This window comes from Protomyctophum parallelum (assembly GCF_964188405.1).
Source record: "Protomyctophum parallelum genome assembly, chromosome: 22".
Lineage (NCBI taxonomy): Eukaryota > Metazoa > Chordata > Actinopteri > Myctophiformes > Myctophidae > Protomyctophum > Protomyctophum parallelum.
Window position 1 is genome coordinate 34,068,474 of NC_139714.1, and position 16,593 is coordinate 34,085,066.

The 16,593-nt window shown below is 43.4% G+C and overlaps 2 protein-coding genes across 2 annotated transcripts in view; one reads left to right on the top strand and one right to left on the bottom strand.

The window, feature by feature from the left end:
* Window positions 1–4,765, top strand: part of grip1 (glutamate receptor interacting protein 1) — a 63,307-nt gene extending 58,542 nt beyond the window's left edge. Inside the window, 5 exon segments of the mRNA XM_083757846.1 lie at window positions 1,004–1,120; window positions 1,803–1,944; window positions 1,947–1,948; window positions 3,227–3,317; window positions 3,320–4,765. Of these exon segments, the coding sequence (XP_083613972.1) occupies window positions 1,004–1,120; window positions 1,803–1,944; window positions 1,947–1,948; window positions 3,227–3,317; window positions 3,320–3,513 (546 nt within the window). The 3' untranslated portion in view covers window positions 3,514–4,765.
* Window positions 4,766–9,934: 5,169 nt separating this feature from the next.
* Window positions 9,935–12,432, bottom strand: lsm8 (LSM8 homolog, U6 small nuclear RNA associated). Its single transcript, XM_083757845.1, has 4 exons — window positions 12,296–12,432; window positions 11,458–11,498; window positions 10,874–11,001; window positions 9,935–10,600 (listed from the first exon to the last, which is right to left on the bottom strand). Exons 1-4 carry the CDS (start codon window positions 12,324–12,326, stop codon window positions 10,510–10,512), a joined length of 291 nt encoding a protein of 96 aa, XP_083613971.1. The 5' UTR covers window positions 12,327–12,432; the 3' UTR covers window positions 9,935–10,509.
* Between the last annotated feature and the right edge of the window lie 4,161 nt (window positions 12,433–16,593).

A 16,593-nucleotide genomic window follows, 5' to 3' on the forward strand; every position in this document is an offset into this window, starting at 1 on the left:
TACAAAATAAGATACACAAAACCAACAGAGCAACAGAAAACCAAACAGAACTGGAAGACAAGGCAAAATTCTGAACATAACAGAATAACAGAATAAGACTGCAGTATTAGTACAAAGGTACAAAGGCAAGAATAGTAACAACAACTTCCTTTCTTGACTTAAGCAAATGCAGAACATAAATCAACCACATAACCATTAATATAAGGTCAAGCCAAATATTAGTCCAGTGGTTTGGACCTAAGTCAATGCTCAAATTCAAAGGCAGAGGAGCGAGGCGTGACAGATACAAACAAATACTATGCAGATCTACAAGCTCGTAGATCTGCTATTTTGGAAAAATCGTGAAAATGTGCCACAAATCTTTGAATAATATATTCTTTCAGAGCGAACGTTTTTAACTCGAATCTTTGCTTCTGGGGGTGTCCCTGGAACAACATATTTTCAGATGGGGGTCCGCAGCCAAATTTCAATGACATGAAATAGTTTGAGCTAAAAAGAAAATTGAATCGGCCTCAGTCCTAAATGGGTTAAAGGGATTGTGACATAATCTTTTTTTTTATTTTTTAGCTCAATTGCACCCAAAAACCTGAACTTTTAACATTCAGTAGTTTTTCTGTGGTCTGGGGTTTTCTGGCTCAAACAAGTGCTCTGATTTTCCTGTGGACTGTGATGTAAGAGCCAGCAAAAATTGCCAGCAGATGTCAATGTTTTCACTGTTTTGCCTGTTTTCATTGCAGGCAGCTCAAAAGGCTTCACAGACACAGAGAAAATTCCAGACCACAGAAAGTCCACTGAATGTTCAGGTTGTTTGGATGTAATTGAGGTCATAAAACCTAAAAGAAAAACGAAAAATAAAAATAAATGAAAGTTAATATCATGAAACCTTTAAAAGCAGTTCTTCACAGCTGACTGGAGTCACACCAGCAACTGCATCTAGTGGCGTTTATTTAGTGGCTGAATGTCGTCTATTGCACATCATAATAATGTGAGCATTGTTTTCCAGGTGACTCCTCGCTCCAACACGTTGCCCTCTGACCCTCATCGCCGAGCCTTCGCCATGAGGAAGATGAGACAGGAAGTCAATGACATCCTCACTCAGAGCCCTGTGGAACTCCACAAGGTGACATTTAATCCCCTCCAGTTTTTGAGTCCAGCAATGTCCGTTTATCTGTGTGAGCACGAGTGGTGTGCACATGCATGAAATTGGAACGTGAGAAGTATGTGACATGGCTGCCACCTGCTGGACGCAAATCCAACTTCTGTCTGTATGTAACCATAATAAAGCTAATCTGACGGAGCAGAGAGAGAGAGAGAGGGAGAGGAGGGGGGAGAGAGGGGAGTTGCGCCACTCGGTTCACACAGGTGTGATTTTTTCCTCACACGGAGCCCTGCAAAACTCTTGAGTTTCAGCACGTGCTTTGTTTTTTAAACCAAACGCCCCCTTGGTGGCGTGGAACATTTAGTTATTTTGTGAATGGAGAGTGCGGGCTGGCTTATTGGTTATTCTCACTCTAGAGTTCTAGGGCTGTATTTTGCGTGTCTAAGTACCAGGTCTTATTCCCTAACTTGAGTAAACTAAAGACCTGGAGGCGTGATCAATGCCATTTGGCTATTCTGAGTGGCCAAAGAGTTAGGGAATAAGACCTGGTCCTTAAGACACGCAAAATACAGCCCTAGAACTCTAGATAGTACAACTTTATGTTTAGATTGTGTGCAGTGCAGATTATGCAGACATTCTCCAAAGCTATGCTGGGTCCTAATGTAAACTGTTTTTATTCATTTTTTTGTAAATGGCGTTCCAGGTCACTCTAGAAAAACTGTCGGATCTGGACGACTTTGGCTTCAGCGTGTCAGACGGTCTGTTGGACAAGGGAGTTTATGTGAACAACATCAGACCTGGGGGTCCAGCTGCACTGGCGGGCCTACAAGCATATGACAGATTGTTGCAGTACACGCACGCACACACACGCACGCACACACACACACACACACACACACACACACACACACACACACACACACACACACACACACACACACACACACACACACACACACACACACACACACACACACACACACACACACACACACACACACACACACACACACACACTGTTTGCAAGCTAACCAGCTTACCATGTTGTTACATCATGTACTGTAGTTCAGGCGTTATGGCAATGCTAAAACTGAGATCACGTCAAACATTTTCAGCTGTAGACCTGACCTGATTAAAATACTAATGGTTTTGTTGAATTAATGATGTAGGAAGGAGGAGGAAAGCCCATATAGTAGCAGAGTATATAGTAACATTTCACAAACCACAAAGTGATGTCCTACATTACCCACGATGCATTGTGCTCTGACAGGCAACACAGTGAACACACTACTGCTGTAGTTCTATCCCTTGTTCCTTCCACTACGTTGACAAAGCTCCATGTACCTGTACCTGTAGTTGTACCTGTAGTTGTAGTCCTTGGGTTACAGCTGTCATTCTGTACTGTTTTCTGTTCGCTCCAGGCAATAGCCAGATGTAATATGCTAACAGTATGATCGTATCTAGTAGTATCTCACATTTGGGCCAGAGAGAGAGAGAGAGCAATAAATATACAGTTGTAGTTTCAATTCCAAACTGGTTATTAGCAAATACAGTATGATACAATATATTTGATTTAACACATTTGACAGTCATGTCTGAATGTTTAAAATAGTCCGAATCCACGGAACACATTTATAATCTGTGCTCACTGTTCATTAGGTAATTTACAGAACATTTATTTGAGGTTGGAATGTCACATTAAGTAATTTTATTATGGGTAGACACAGATTGATCATCTCTCTCTCTCTCTCTCTCTCCTTCTCTCTATCTCTCTCTCTCTCTCCTCTCTCTCTCTCTCTCTCTCTCTCCTTCTCTCTATCTCTCTCTCCTCTCTCTCTCTCTCTCTCTCTCTCTCTCTCTCTCCTTCTCTCTATCTCTCTATCTCTCTCTCCTCTCTCTCTCTCTCTCTCTCTCTCTCTCTCTCTCTCCTTCTCTCTCTCTCTCTCTCTCTCTCTCCTCTCTCTCTCTCTCTCTCTCTCTCTCTCTCTCTCTCCTTCTCTCTATCTCTCTCTCTCTCTCCTCTCTCTCTCTCTCTCTCTCTCTCTCTCTCTCTCTCTCTCTCTCTCTCTCTCTCTCTCTCTCTCTCTCTCTCTCTCTCCTTCTCTCTCTCTCTCTCTCTCTGTGTAGATTAACCATGTAAGGACCAGGGACTTCGACTGCTGCCTGGTCGTTCCTCTTATTGCCGAGTCTGGAAATAACCTGGAGCTCGTCATCAGCCGGACCCCGCCTCCTCTTCAGACACAGCCAATCACAATGACGGCATGGCCTCTGGCCACGTCTCTCAGCCCAACAACAGTGAGGCTGGCCTGTCAGAGCTCCTCGTTAACCATGGAGAGGAGGGGCCTCTCAGCTGGAGCCAACCAGGAGATGGGATAGGGGTGGGGCATGGGCAGGTTCATAACGTTCTAACATAACATTATAGGAGGAAGGTGGGAAAAAAAAGGCATTAAGCCAGTTTGAACTGGTTCTAAACTGGTTCTATACTGGTTTAAAGCAGTTCTAAGCAGGTCAGATATGATAGAAGAGACGAATGAAAACTTAGATTAGAAGAAAAAAAACAATTAAAGGACTAAACCGGTTTAACTGGTCCAAACCAGATGGCAGTAGACCCTTCATGGTGCTACATTGCCTTCTGGACCACCTGTGATCCCTAAAACCCCTAAATGTTTGACATTTGAACTGCGACACAGAGCCTCCAAGCCAGTGGTTCTCAATGTTTTTTTTATTTTAAGGACCCCCAGTTTGGTACGAATTAGGCCACGGACCCCCATAACTCAGAGTGGGTCCATGCGGTTCCATTTTGTATGCTCTCGGAGTTACAGACCTGTGAAGGCCAATTTGTGCTTTGAGCGACAAGTGTCAAACGACACGTCACACTTGTGTCTGTCTGACTTTTGAGCATTCATACTGTCTGCGACTCACCGACACGACACCATTGCCACAAAGCGTGAACAAGGAAGTGGATGTGGTCTCGTGCATCTTTCCCTACCAAATCAATCAGAGTACGCAAGCTTTTATGAAGGCGTCTGCAGCCTTTCATTCTGTTGTCACATTCGCCGCACGACAAGTCGCTGAAAGCATGAATTTGCCTTAACGGTCCATCTGGTTCCTGACTCATCAGTTTGTTAACCAGGGACGCCTTGGAACCCTCCCTTAAGGACCCCTGGGGGTCCCCCGGGCCCCACTTTGAGAACCACTGCTCCAAGCACACCAGAATGGACAAGAATGTCTGGACATTCTCCTCACCAACCGAGAGGAGCTGAGACGAAAGGCACAGGAGTAGGAATAGAACCAACAACCTTCTCCTCACCACCCCAGGGGAAAATGAGACGAAGGGCACACAGGAGTAGGAATGGAACCAACAGCGTGAGAAGCACAAGAACTGGTCAGACTGCTGTACCACTGTACGATGATTACCTCAACTACAGTACTACTGTACCGCAACTACTACTACTATGGTACTGCTGTACTAAAACTACGACTGCTACTGTACTCCAACTGCTACTACATTACTACTGTGCTACACAACTACTGTAGTACTAATGGTACTACAACTACTTCAACACACTACTCCTGTACTTTGACTACTATTACAGTATTACAGCACACTGCAGTATGACTACAAGCCCTGTGTGGTACAGAGCAGCTACCTGAACCACACACACACACAGACAGACAGACATGTCCTGTGTGGTACAGAGCAGCTACCTGAACCACACACACACAGACAGACATGTCCTGTGTGGTACAGAGCAGCTACCTGAACCACACACACAGACAGACATGTCCTGCGTGGTACAGAGCAGCTACCTGAACCACACACACAGACAGACATGTCCTGCGTGGTACAGAGCAGCTACCTGAACCACACACACACACACACAGACAGACATGTCCTGCGTGGTACAGAGCAGCTACCTGAACCACACACACACACACACAGACAGACATGTCCTGCGTGGTACAGAGCAGCTACCTGAACCACACACACACAGACAGACATGTCCTGCGTGGTACAGAGCAGCTACCTGAACCACACACACACACACACAGACAGACATGTCCTGCGTGGTACAGAGCAGCTACCTGAACCACACACACAGACAGACATGTCCTGCGTGGTACAGAGCAGCTACCTGAACCACACACACACAGACAGACATGTCCTGTGTGGTACAGAGCAGCTACCTGAACCACACACACAGACAGACATGTCCTGTGTGGTACAGAGCAGCTACCTGAACCACACACACAGACAGACATGTCCTGCGTGGTACAGAGCAGCTACCTGAACCACACACACACACAGACATGTCCTGCGTGTGGGATACAAGCTATACAGAGTAAAGGAGCTTGCACACTGAGTCTGCATTTTCCCTATGCGTTGTCAAAATCTGCCACTCGATAAGGATCGTTGGCACAATGAACAAAGCGTCACCAAACAGTGAGTGCGATTGTGTGGAAATCTGGGGTCCAGATGGGTCCACCTTGAGATTGCGTAAAGAGCAAAGAGGGTTTCACCTGCTGATCAAAGAGCTGCTTGAAGCTTTATTTATTTGTCCCAGTTTGATGCTTTGCTATACTTGGAGCCCCGTTAAAAAGAACACCACCATGGCAATAATTCCACGATCACAAACAGTGGCAAAAGATTAGGCAATGAACTATTCATTCTTCAGGGTATAGTGTATAGCCTCAAAACACTGCAACATACAGACTAGAATCACAGAAAAACACAGAAAATCAAACCTGATCCGAAAAACTTATATGACAGGCGACGGTTTCGGAGGCAGTGTATAAACGTGATTGGCACAACGTGAGGTATGATTTTTTTTTAATTGTTATTTATTTATTTTACATGCGACAACTTGGGACAGAAAATACGGACTCAGTATGCAGAATCACAATGGAGCTTTTTAAGGGGCCATGTCCAGAGAAAGCATTTCTTGAGTTTGGCAGCACCTTTCTGCCTTGTATTTCTATGTTAGAGACACACACAACGAACACTCTTCTTCCCAGTGCCACCACCTCGAGGTTTTGATGGTGTGCCTCAAGTAGAAAACAGTTCAACATTGGAGAGGAGAACCACTAATCTCAATGTCACTTTTTTCCAAATTGGATCGAGGAAGAGGAGCAAAAAACTTAAAAACACAGGATTTAGTCACAGTGTTGATTATGCGGGTAATGGACGATATCACTTTGTTGATCTAAGCCTGATCTAAAGAGATCAACACACATAGCAGAGGACACAGACTGGTTGCAAAGTGCCCCTTCATCGAGATCCGACCGCTAGAGCCAATGTCAAGGACTCCATTTCTGGCATCTATATTTATGGTTCTCTGTTATTTCGGTTTGGCTATTTGTGCTAATAATGATGTGACATTCAAATCTAAAGAAAAACTCTGCCATGAAAAAACAGGCTTTCTGTGGACACAGCCCCTAAGACAGGTTGTTCAGAGAGTGACAAAGGTTGATCTGTATAGTTGTACTGTGAAGCCACTGACTGAAACACTGGAATATTAAAGTAATATAATGATGATGATAGGAAGAAGAAATGTTTTCTACTGTTTACACATGTTGGACTGGCCAGTTTGCAAGCTGGGTGCGTTTGTGTGTGTGCTTGCGTGTCTGTCTGTGTGTGTGTGTGTGTGTGTGTGTATGTGTGTGCGTGCGTGCGTGCGTGCGTGCGTGCGCGCACAAGCATGTGTGTTTGTGTGTACGAGGCCAGTATTACCCCTTCTCCCTTCATCTTGGCTTTGCCCTGCCCATATCCCTGTCAGACCCTGATTGGAAGTCATACAGACACCTCTGTGATTGGCCAACAGACATATGGCCATTCTGGTTGGCCAACAGAGAGCGTCAGCTGATTGGCTGGAACCAATCAGAGCAGAGCAAAATACACATTCTGCCCATCTGTGATTGGTTCTCCAGAACCTGACCAATCAAGAGTCCGGAAAGCCAGGCATGCCCCCCCCCCCCCCCCCCCACCCTCCCCCCACCTGTTGAGTAAACGTTGATCAAATATGTTAATCAATAATCAATAGATGTTTAGAACGATCAATCGTTGTCTGTTTTTCTATGTTTGTTTGTTACCACGAAACTGAACCTGGGGAAAAAAATGTACAATAAATAAAAACCAGTTCAGTTCAGTTCCATAGCAACAACCTCCTAATGATGATGATGTTACACAATAAGAGAAAAAAAAAGCCTGGAAATAGGCAGACTGTGTTTGTGCGTGTGTGCGTGTGTGTGTGCGTGTGTGTGTGTGTGTGCGTGTGTGTGTGTGTGTGTGTGCGTGCGTGTGTGTGTGCGTGCGTATGTCTGTGTGTGTGTGTGTGCGTGCGTGCGCGTGTGCGCGACCATGTGTGTTCTTGTTTTTCCAGTGATGTCATATTCTTCCTGCTCTCACCTCTTAATCTGGACTCACTATTTAAACTGGCCAATCGAAACCCTCCCTCCCTCAGCACCAACAGCCAATAAAACCATTCCTCAGCACCAACAGCCAATCAAAACCCTGCTTTTAGAACAGCCGCTCTACTAGGGATCGTAGCATATGATTGGCTGTTGTACTCGTTAAGAGAAGTGATTACGTTGCTGAGGGGGTGTGGCTTGGTTTGTGGGATCTCAAAAGCCATAATGACACTGTTCACCTACTAGCTCTGTGCGTGTTGTGTGCGTGTGTGTGCATGTTGTGTGTGTGTGTGTGTGTGTGTGTGTGTGCATGCGTGAGTGTGTGCGCAAGTGTGTTTTCCATTGCAGGGATTTGCACCCTAGAATTTTGCTTCAGCAAGACATCTCCATTTATTGGCCCACACACACATCTATTGACAGCACACACACACACACACACACACACACACACACACACGTGTATATACACTCAATAATCTCACTTTGGTACACACAAATTATTTCTGCACAATTCACTATTATACACACACACACACACACACACACAGCACACACGTTCTTGTAACACTGCCAATTAAAATAGTGGGTCAGAGTATATTAGTTTAATCAGAACCTCGTAGCTTCACTTTAAATCCCAGAAAAGAAACCAACCAACTGTATTTTTATTTGAAATGAACAGGGACGTTGTAAAGTATTTTTGTACAAATTTAATACTTTGGTAGCATGATATTAATGTGTATGTATCTGTAACGAACCCTTTGTATGGACAAATACTGACAATGAATAAAATAATCAAGAAGAAAGACTGTTGATTTTCCTGTGTTACTGTACGATAACTTAAAGCGCAAATAACATGCATTTTAAAACTGCTTTTAATATTTAATAATCATATGGTCTATGTCCCTCAAAGTTATTTGTAATGGTTTGAGCCTCAATCACCACTCTGATATAACCAGGCCTTGTCAATTCTTTCTGGACTTTGAAAGCCGTTTTAGCTGCAGTACCACAATGTCCTGAGGTGGAGAGGGTGCTGATATGCAGATTATTTAATATTTGAGTCATTATAATACTCATGCTAGATAAAACGAGGCTTGTTTCCATTCCATGCCAGCTTGGAAAAAGTGGAAATGCAAATTTGCAACTGAAGACTGAAGAAAAGGAGGAATTATACAAAGTAGGGTGACATTGATGACATCACGATGAGGCCAAAATCAGTCGAGCTGTTTCTGAGAGCAATTTCCATTAAAACACCCATATGATATGAAAGCCTGATTGTTCAAAATTGGTTATTTGTGGGGATAGAAAACACACATTGGAGCCCCAAAAACACAAAAGAAATTGAAAAAGTTTAATTTTATGTTATAGGTCCTTTAAGATAAAGGCATGGATCAGTGCCTTTGAACAGGCATAGCTCATGAACCGTTTGACCGTCAGCAATAAAACTCTGATACACATGCGACTCCTCATGCCGAACGTGTTCTGACTTTTAACCTCTGACCTTTAGATCACCCACCATTTTGAATGATTTGAAAAACAGTTAAAAAGTATCTCCTCCCGCTATAGCAATCGTTTGAAAATGAAACCTTTGAACAGGCATAACTCGTGCCTCGTTTAGCCAAAAAGCCATTGGCATTCCACATGTGCCTTGGCTCATGGGGAACACATCTGTCGCTCTGCCCTCACATTTTGTGTACGAACAGCTGCAATACCACTGGATGACCTAAAGTGTCATTGTTGAGCAGCCTAAAAGGGCCATTCACAATGAGCACTATAACCAGCCAACCAGCAGTGTTGAGCAGTCTGCCCTGCTCCGTTCACAATCGCTTTTTGGGGTGGGATTTAGTGAAGGGCTAATTGTTGTTGAAAATATTTTCTGTAAAGGTTAAAGGTAGGCCAAGGGACATTTGCTTTGTTCAAATAAGTGTAATACCTCTATCATTGCTATAACTAGGGCACTAAACGTGAGGTCATGTGGCAGCCAAGTCTATGGACTTTTAATGTTTTTAGAGCACTCAACATTGAGTTGTCAAGTCTATACTTTTAATGTTAGAGCACTAAACATGGCATCATGTGGCATCTATGAAAATCTATGAAATCTTTAATGAGGCGCCCCTCACCCTCACGTGTGATTTTAATACATTTTTGTATCACATCGTATGAGTTTTGAACCAAGATAAAATAGTCCTGTCATATCTCTTGTGCAACAGAGGCATGGGAGATACAAACTAAATATACAGCAAATCATTACAGTTGGGCCATCTCCATACTTTAGGTTGGCTGTTTTCACAAAAATAAAACAGTAAGAGTTTTGGAAATACAAGGTTTCCGCCATACAGTGCTGAAATAACCTATTCATGAGGTTCAGTAAACTGACTTGACATATAATTCCATCGCGTTATATAGAATTATTGAACACAGGCAAAATCCTAACAATTCCCAACTTTTATTAATAAAAACAAACTGAAAATGTATTTTTACGCAACATTGCAATAAACTTCACAAAGCAAACTCACTCTCTCTCTCTTTTCAAACACACATGAACAAAGGGCCAATAAAAGTAGGTAGAGGGTACTGTCATTTCAAACGTAGCACTAGCCCTTGTTGGAAGCGACATGGAGGTAATCCAGTGGTTCTTTACTATGTCCCTTCCAACGAGGCACCACGGGGGGGGGGGGGGGGGGGGCATAACAATTATTATTTTAACCACTTTGGATATTCAAATACAGCAGGTGTACAAGCTCACAGCACATCAGCATGCACATCTTCTAATTATGAAACATTTTAAATAATCTTTTTTTTAAACAGAAATCTTCTCTCTTCTTTCAGGTGGGGGTCCGTGACGTGAAAAGGCTTGAGAACACACGGCCCTCACAAGTGGCGATATTATGTACAGTAGGCCTATACATACGTTGCTAGAATTATTTGTTTGAAGAGTGTCATGATCATAGGAACGGTGCTGACATCACTGGGGGGGGGGGGGGGGTGTCTCTGTAGGTCACAGGTCAATGGACTACAGAGTTCAGGGGTTCAGCTCTGATGTTGTTCAGATCCAGATTAGAGTCTGTCTCCTCATCGATCTCCCCAATCACCGCCCTGAGACAGACACACAAACATTGTTACTTATTGCACTTAAGCCCAGGCCGATTGTACAAAATGCCTTCTCACTTCTCAGTAGGCTAGTTCTCACACTTTCAAGATTATTGAATAGCCAAGCCGACGCAGGAATCTAAAATGACACAGACACTTTGCCGGGACTGTAAACAGCCCTCCTATGAGAGACAGAGACCAAGTGGAAAACAGAGAAGGCCTTGTGTGTGTGTGTGTGTGTGTGTGGTGGGGGGTTAGGGTCATAGCCAGGTCACGTACACGTTGTCTCCTCTGACAATGTAAAGTCCCAGAACCACCTGCTCCACTCCCTGCGAGGAGCTGAACACACGCTCATGGCTCTCATCCAGAATCAGGTTGATCGTCTGGTCAAACCCTTTCAGAGTACCCTGCGTGCACGAACACACACACACACACACACACACACACACACACACACACACAAACCTAATGGTTAGTCTAAACTTATTTTAATGAACATTATATGACATTTTCTGTTAAAGGTATATTCAGTGATTTCACTCAAAAAACCTTAGGTTTCGTGTGGGACCCAGCCTTTCGTCCAATCAGGATAGAGAGTCAAAAACGAAACCTAAGGTTTTTTGACCCCCAGGGGTTAACTGGGGACAGGGAGGAACTCCTTATATGGCCAGCACACTCTATAGTAGGGAGGATTATCACAACAAAACAAAAAAATAAGTGATATTTGAATTAAGTGAAATCACTGAATATACCTTTAAATGCAAATGGAAAAACAAGCAACTCCGTCGAGACAGAAACTGCAATCATGATGATAGAAGTAGATATAATAGGGAACACAAACATCAACAACAACAATAACCCACCACTATCATCCTTCCATCGGAGGTGATGATGGCCACGGTGCCTGAAACACCACCCGGGTTAAGGAATAAAACAACACAATTGGTGAACAAACGTCATAAAGTGTGACTCGATCCTTACCCTCCTCCAAAGCCCACATAAAACAGCACTAGCTCTGGTCCATAACCATAATAATGCTTAATTATGCATGCAAGGCAGAATGAAGCATTAGGGCTATGGACCAGAGCTAGAACTGCAATGTCTACCCCTATAAGCTTATAACCAAATATGATGCCCCCACTACTGTTTACTGTACATATTTGTATTATTATTATTACTACTTATAACTAGTATATATTGTTGTTTTGCACATTACTGTAATTTCTTTAAATGTATATGAAATTATGAATTGAATATGCAGGACCACAATGGAAATAAGCTCTTAGGGGGTTTAGTGTTATCCTTTTAGCATCCTTTTGTATAAATCTAGACTGTACCTCTGTTGCAAACTGTTAATAATGTAATCAATGTCAATCAATCATGCTTCAGTTTAGCTACCCATAATTAGCCATGGTTCACATGACGCTCGTACTGCCTTCCCATAGCAGCTATACTCATTCAATCGAAATGCCTAGCTCTTTCTCATTATAAAAAGCAACAACTTTTATGGCTGATTTCCTAGTCTCTGTTTAAAAATAAACAAATGCGACTTTTAAACGAGAATTAACTTTTCAGGCTATAAAACAAAACAAAAAAAACGCCTCAAAGCTAACGTTAGCCAGCTAGCATCTGCTGGTGGTGAACAGTGTTAATATGAATTAAATTAATGTTATTGTACAGGTTGAGGTAGGTAAAGGATACGGTTGATGTAGCTCTCCAGAGCCGTAGACATGATGTTTCTCTAACTGGGTTTGTTTACGTTGATCAGAAGATAAAATAAATCAATGTTGAACTTAAAATCCAACGTGCTAACAACGACAACATGAACACACAGACAGAAGTAGCAGCAACAGAGCAGAGCTGCAGTCAGAACAGGTTAGCTGATCACAGAGTCACGGAAACCGATTTCGTTTCGTGCACGATACCGCCACCTACTGGACTGAATCTACTCACTAACAAACAGGCGAGCATTGTAGCCTACACTGTACAGTTACAATATGAAGTAGGCTAAAAGTCTGGTATTTAAAACCGAAAATGAGTAAAAGTGCAAAAAATATTGGCATCGAAATATAGGCTACCTAAAGAGTACAAAATGTAAAAGTAGGCTATTATGCAGAATATCCATTTTCACTTAAATTATGTATTATGTTCAACATGTATACAAATCTTTTGAAAATAGCAGATCTACAAGCTCAAATGTAGATCGGCTATTTTAATAGCCGAAAGGATAAAGCGGTTGATTGTTTTGTAATAATAATCTGAATCTACAAAGTAACTAATTATTAAAACTATGTTTTCAAATAATTGTATTGGAGTAAAAGTAGCCTACAATATTTGCCTCTAAAATGTAGGGTAGAGTAAAATAAGCCTAGCTAGTCCTATTGAAAAGTGGAAATACTCCAACAAAGTAAAAAATACCTTGAAAATTGTACTCAAGTACAATACTTCAGTACAACTTAGTTACTTTCCACCACTGGAAATATAGGCCTACATGAAGTGAACAATATGATTCATTGTTATTGCATGGATCCCAAGAGACTTTCAAAGCATGTTGCTTTTTGAGCCTATATAGAGAACACTGAAAAATGAACTACCGGTAAATGATTGTTTCTATTCCTAAATGAACCGCGAGAGACTTTCAAAACATGTTGACTTAACTTTGAGCCTACGGCTGGACCATAGAGTATATATATCTAAGGGCTGGACTCGCTGGAGTCTAGGTTTTGGCAAAGTTATTCTCGAAATAAATTAAAATGTCGAGCCAAATACATCTTCCCTCAATGGAAGATCACGAGCGACCTACATTATCTGGAGATGTCCACTAGATGGAAGCAAAGCATCCCCACGAAACAGCTGCTTCAACTTGGAAACTTCAGTTTCCAGTTAAAGGTACTTTTATTCATTTACATCACTGCCTTTGAGTGTATCTATATTGATCTTGTATATTGTAGGCGTAGGCTGCATGTAGTAGGCACACGATGGATACATGATCTAATCTAACTAAATTATAATATAATGAATGACTTAAGAGTCACATGAACAATGTTGTCAGTCAGCCCTGGAAGTTCATGGGGCAACTTGGGCAAGGAGGACACTTGACTTTTAGTGTTGTCATTTCTTTCAAGGGCCAAATGGCAGGGAGGCCATAAAATAAAACAACTATTTCATAAATAATTGATGTCATGGAAATGGTATTTGCTATAAATGAATTAGCAAAATGTGTAAGAAAAGAAACACTGGCATCTAAAAAGAGGAAAGAAAGAGGCAGAGGAGAAAACCATAAAGGTAGTAGCCTCCTTCGGCTCTGTGGGGCGTGTGTATGTCTAGAGTAGGCAACATGGAGGCAAGCTTGCAAAGCTTCCTCAAACCGGAAGGCACTGTTGGGTATAGGCCAATCAGACAGGCAATGTAAACATTTGTTTTCTCATGTGTAGGGTTTGCCCAATAAGCGGCTGGAAATGAGCACAGTCAGGAGGTAAAATGCAGCCACACCGTGGTTTATTCCCAAAAGAAGGTTACAGCATGGGAAATGGCCAATGGCGTGCACAGATAGACACTAGGGGGTGCTAGATTCTACTATATTATTTAGGCCCCCACAATCTAAAGCTATGTTTCTATGTCAGTGGTTCTTCGATTAAAGAAAAATAGCAGATCTACAAGCTCGTAGCGCGCCACTCGGTGGCGCGCTATGAGCTTGTAGATCTGCTATTTTTCAATAGCTAAAGCACCAAAATGGGTTCCCGCTCCAAAATGCGCTGCACAAGGTGCCCTTTTTTTCACTTGAGCACCTGCCCCTCTAAATGTCTGTGCACGCCACTGGAAATGGCATGACACCAGCAGCATACAGATATAGGACATGTTGGTGTGCAGCTCCACCATGCCCTCTCACTGATCTAACACTGAGTGTGTGTGTGCTTCCTGGCAGCCTTTTATAGGCAGCTGAAACAATCAGTGCAGACTCGTCAAACATGCAACACTTCTGAACCCCACATAACCCACATCACATGAGCCTATAAATCTATATCACTACACCGGTAAGTAAATATAAATTATGCCCACTATTGCAAGATAAACCACATATCTCATTATCATTAGCAGCTCCAATGCATAACTCATAACACCCCCTGGCCATTTCACTGTGGTCCAGTCCAGATCCAGACCAATAGGCTATGGTGCTCTGGTAGCCTGGGGACTCTTTTGCCCGAACACACTGGAACAGACTGTCTACAGACAGAACAGAAGCAGTAAGTATTCAATTACCCATAACACAGTCTCATATTACACATTGTACTTACCCTGACACATATTGCATTCTAAACTTTATTGCACTTGCCCATCATGACCATGGCCAGTACAGTCACTTACTCAAGTGACAACAACGCAGCATGCCTTAATTGTCTCCACCAGGCCGAAGGCATGGGGGGAGAGTATGTACATGGACGTCCGTGTGTCCGTCCATGTGTGTGTCCGTGAGCAGCTAATCCCGGCCACCGTTAACCCGGTCGATGCCAAATTTTGCACACACACTCCCTGGATGCCAACGATGAACCTCTGCCCCAAACTTTCCAGAACGGCCTGTTATAGCGCCACCAGGAGGCCGCTTTGTGCAAAACAAGTTTTTGCACAGTACACCTACAGATTTTGTCCAAACATCGCGCAAATTGGTACACAGTCTCTAGAGCCATTCAACGAAACGGGTCTTTCAGATTTCTCAGACTCCATCCTGATTGGTTAAGATTGGCTTCCAAAGTTCACAGGAGTGCTCAGTTTCAAACAAAATGCTGCAAATCATGAACACATCGCGTGATTTCCGTGAAATTGTGCACCCACATTCCCACTAGGCCGAGGAAGAAATGCCACATGAACAATTTCAACTCAGCCTCAAGGTGGCGCTATAACTGGCCGAAAAGTGTTTTTAGTACCTCTAACTGCACGGATCTGTGGATAATTTACTTTTGTTGCCCTTTTATCCAACCACCAGATGAAGGCAAGCTGCAATGTCCTACATTCCTATCCTGGTGGAGACCTGTGCCCAGAAGGGCACTTTTTCTAGTTCCACTTGACTTCCGCCTAACGCTGGAGACAGATCGCTCCAAACAACTGCAGCGGCCAATGAGGCATCTATTTTTTTGGAGGAAACCGGGGGCGTTGTGGGAGGGGCATCGAGACCACTGTGGTGCCACTGAGGGGCGCCACTACGGCATACAGTCATGCAGAATCGCAGATGTGACTTATATGCCCTGGAATGTCTGCTACACAGGCATGGCCTCCATGACATATTCCTGCCCTGTTGTCAGTTATTCCCTCCTCATCTGCCAAAGATCCTGTCACGTCGCTGGTTGTCTTTCCCATGAGCGTGTTGACTGAGGCAGTATCCTTCTTTTGTCTGTGTGTGATTGGTCTGACTGCATGTCTTAACACACACACACACACACACACACACACACACACACACACGCACACACACACACACACACACGCACACACACACACACGCACACACACACGCACACGCACACGCACACGCACACGCACACGCACACACACACTGTTTGTGCGCAGAACTTTGAGGAACAGCAATGTCCCTACGTGATATGTCCATCCCTATGTCTGTATGTCCCTATGTTTAGGGTACCAACAGGGGGCGCTGTTGCACCACTCACTTCAGACAGGTCTGATTCTTTACAAATAACATGGAAACAATGTTTCAAATAAAACATTTTATTCCAAAAGCATCTACTGTGTGTGTGTGTGTGTGTGTGTGTGTGTGTGTGTGTGTGTGTGTGTGTGTGTGTGTGTGTGTGTGTGTGTGTGTGTGTGTGTGTGTGTGTGTGTGTGTGTGTGTGTGTGTGTGTGTGTGTGTGTCACTGGGGTAGTAGTAGCCTCGATACCCAGGCTTTCATTTCGTCTGCGCGAAAGATGAAAGCCTGGAAAAAGCCGTGGGCTGAACCAGTCTAAAAGTGGGAGTCAACCCTTCCGGGTGGGCGTCGCTCTAAATG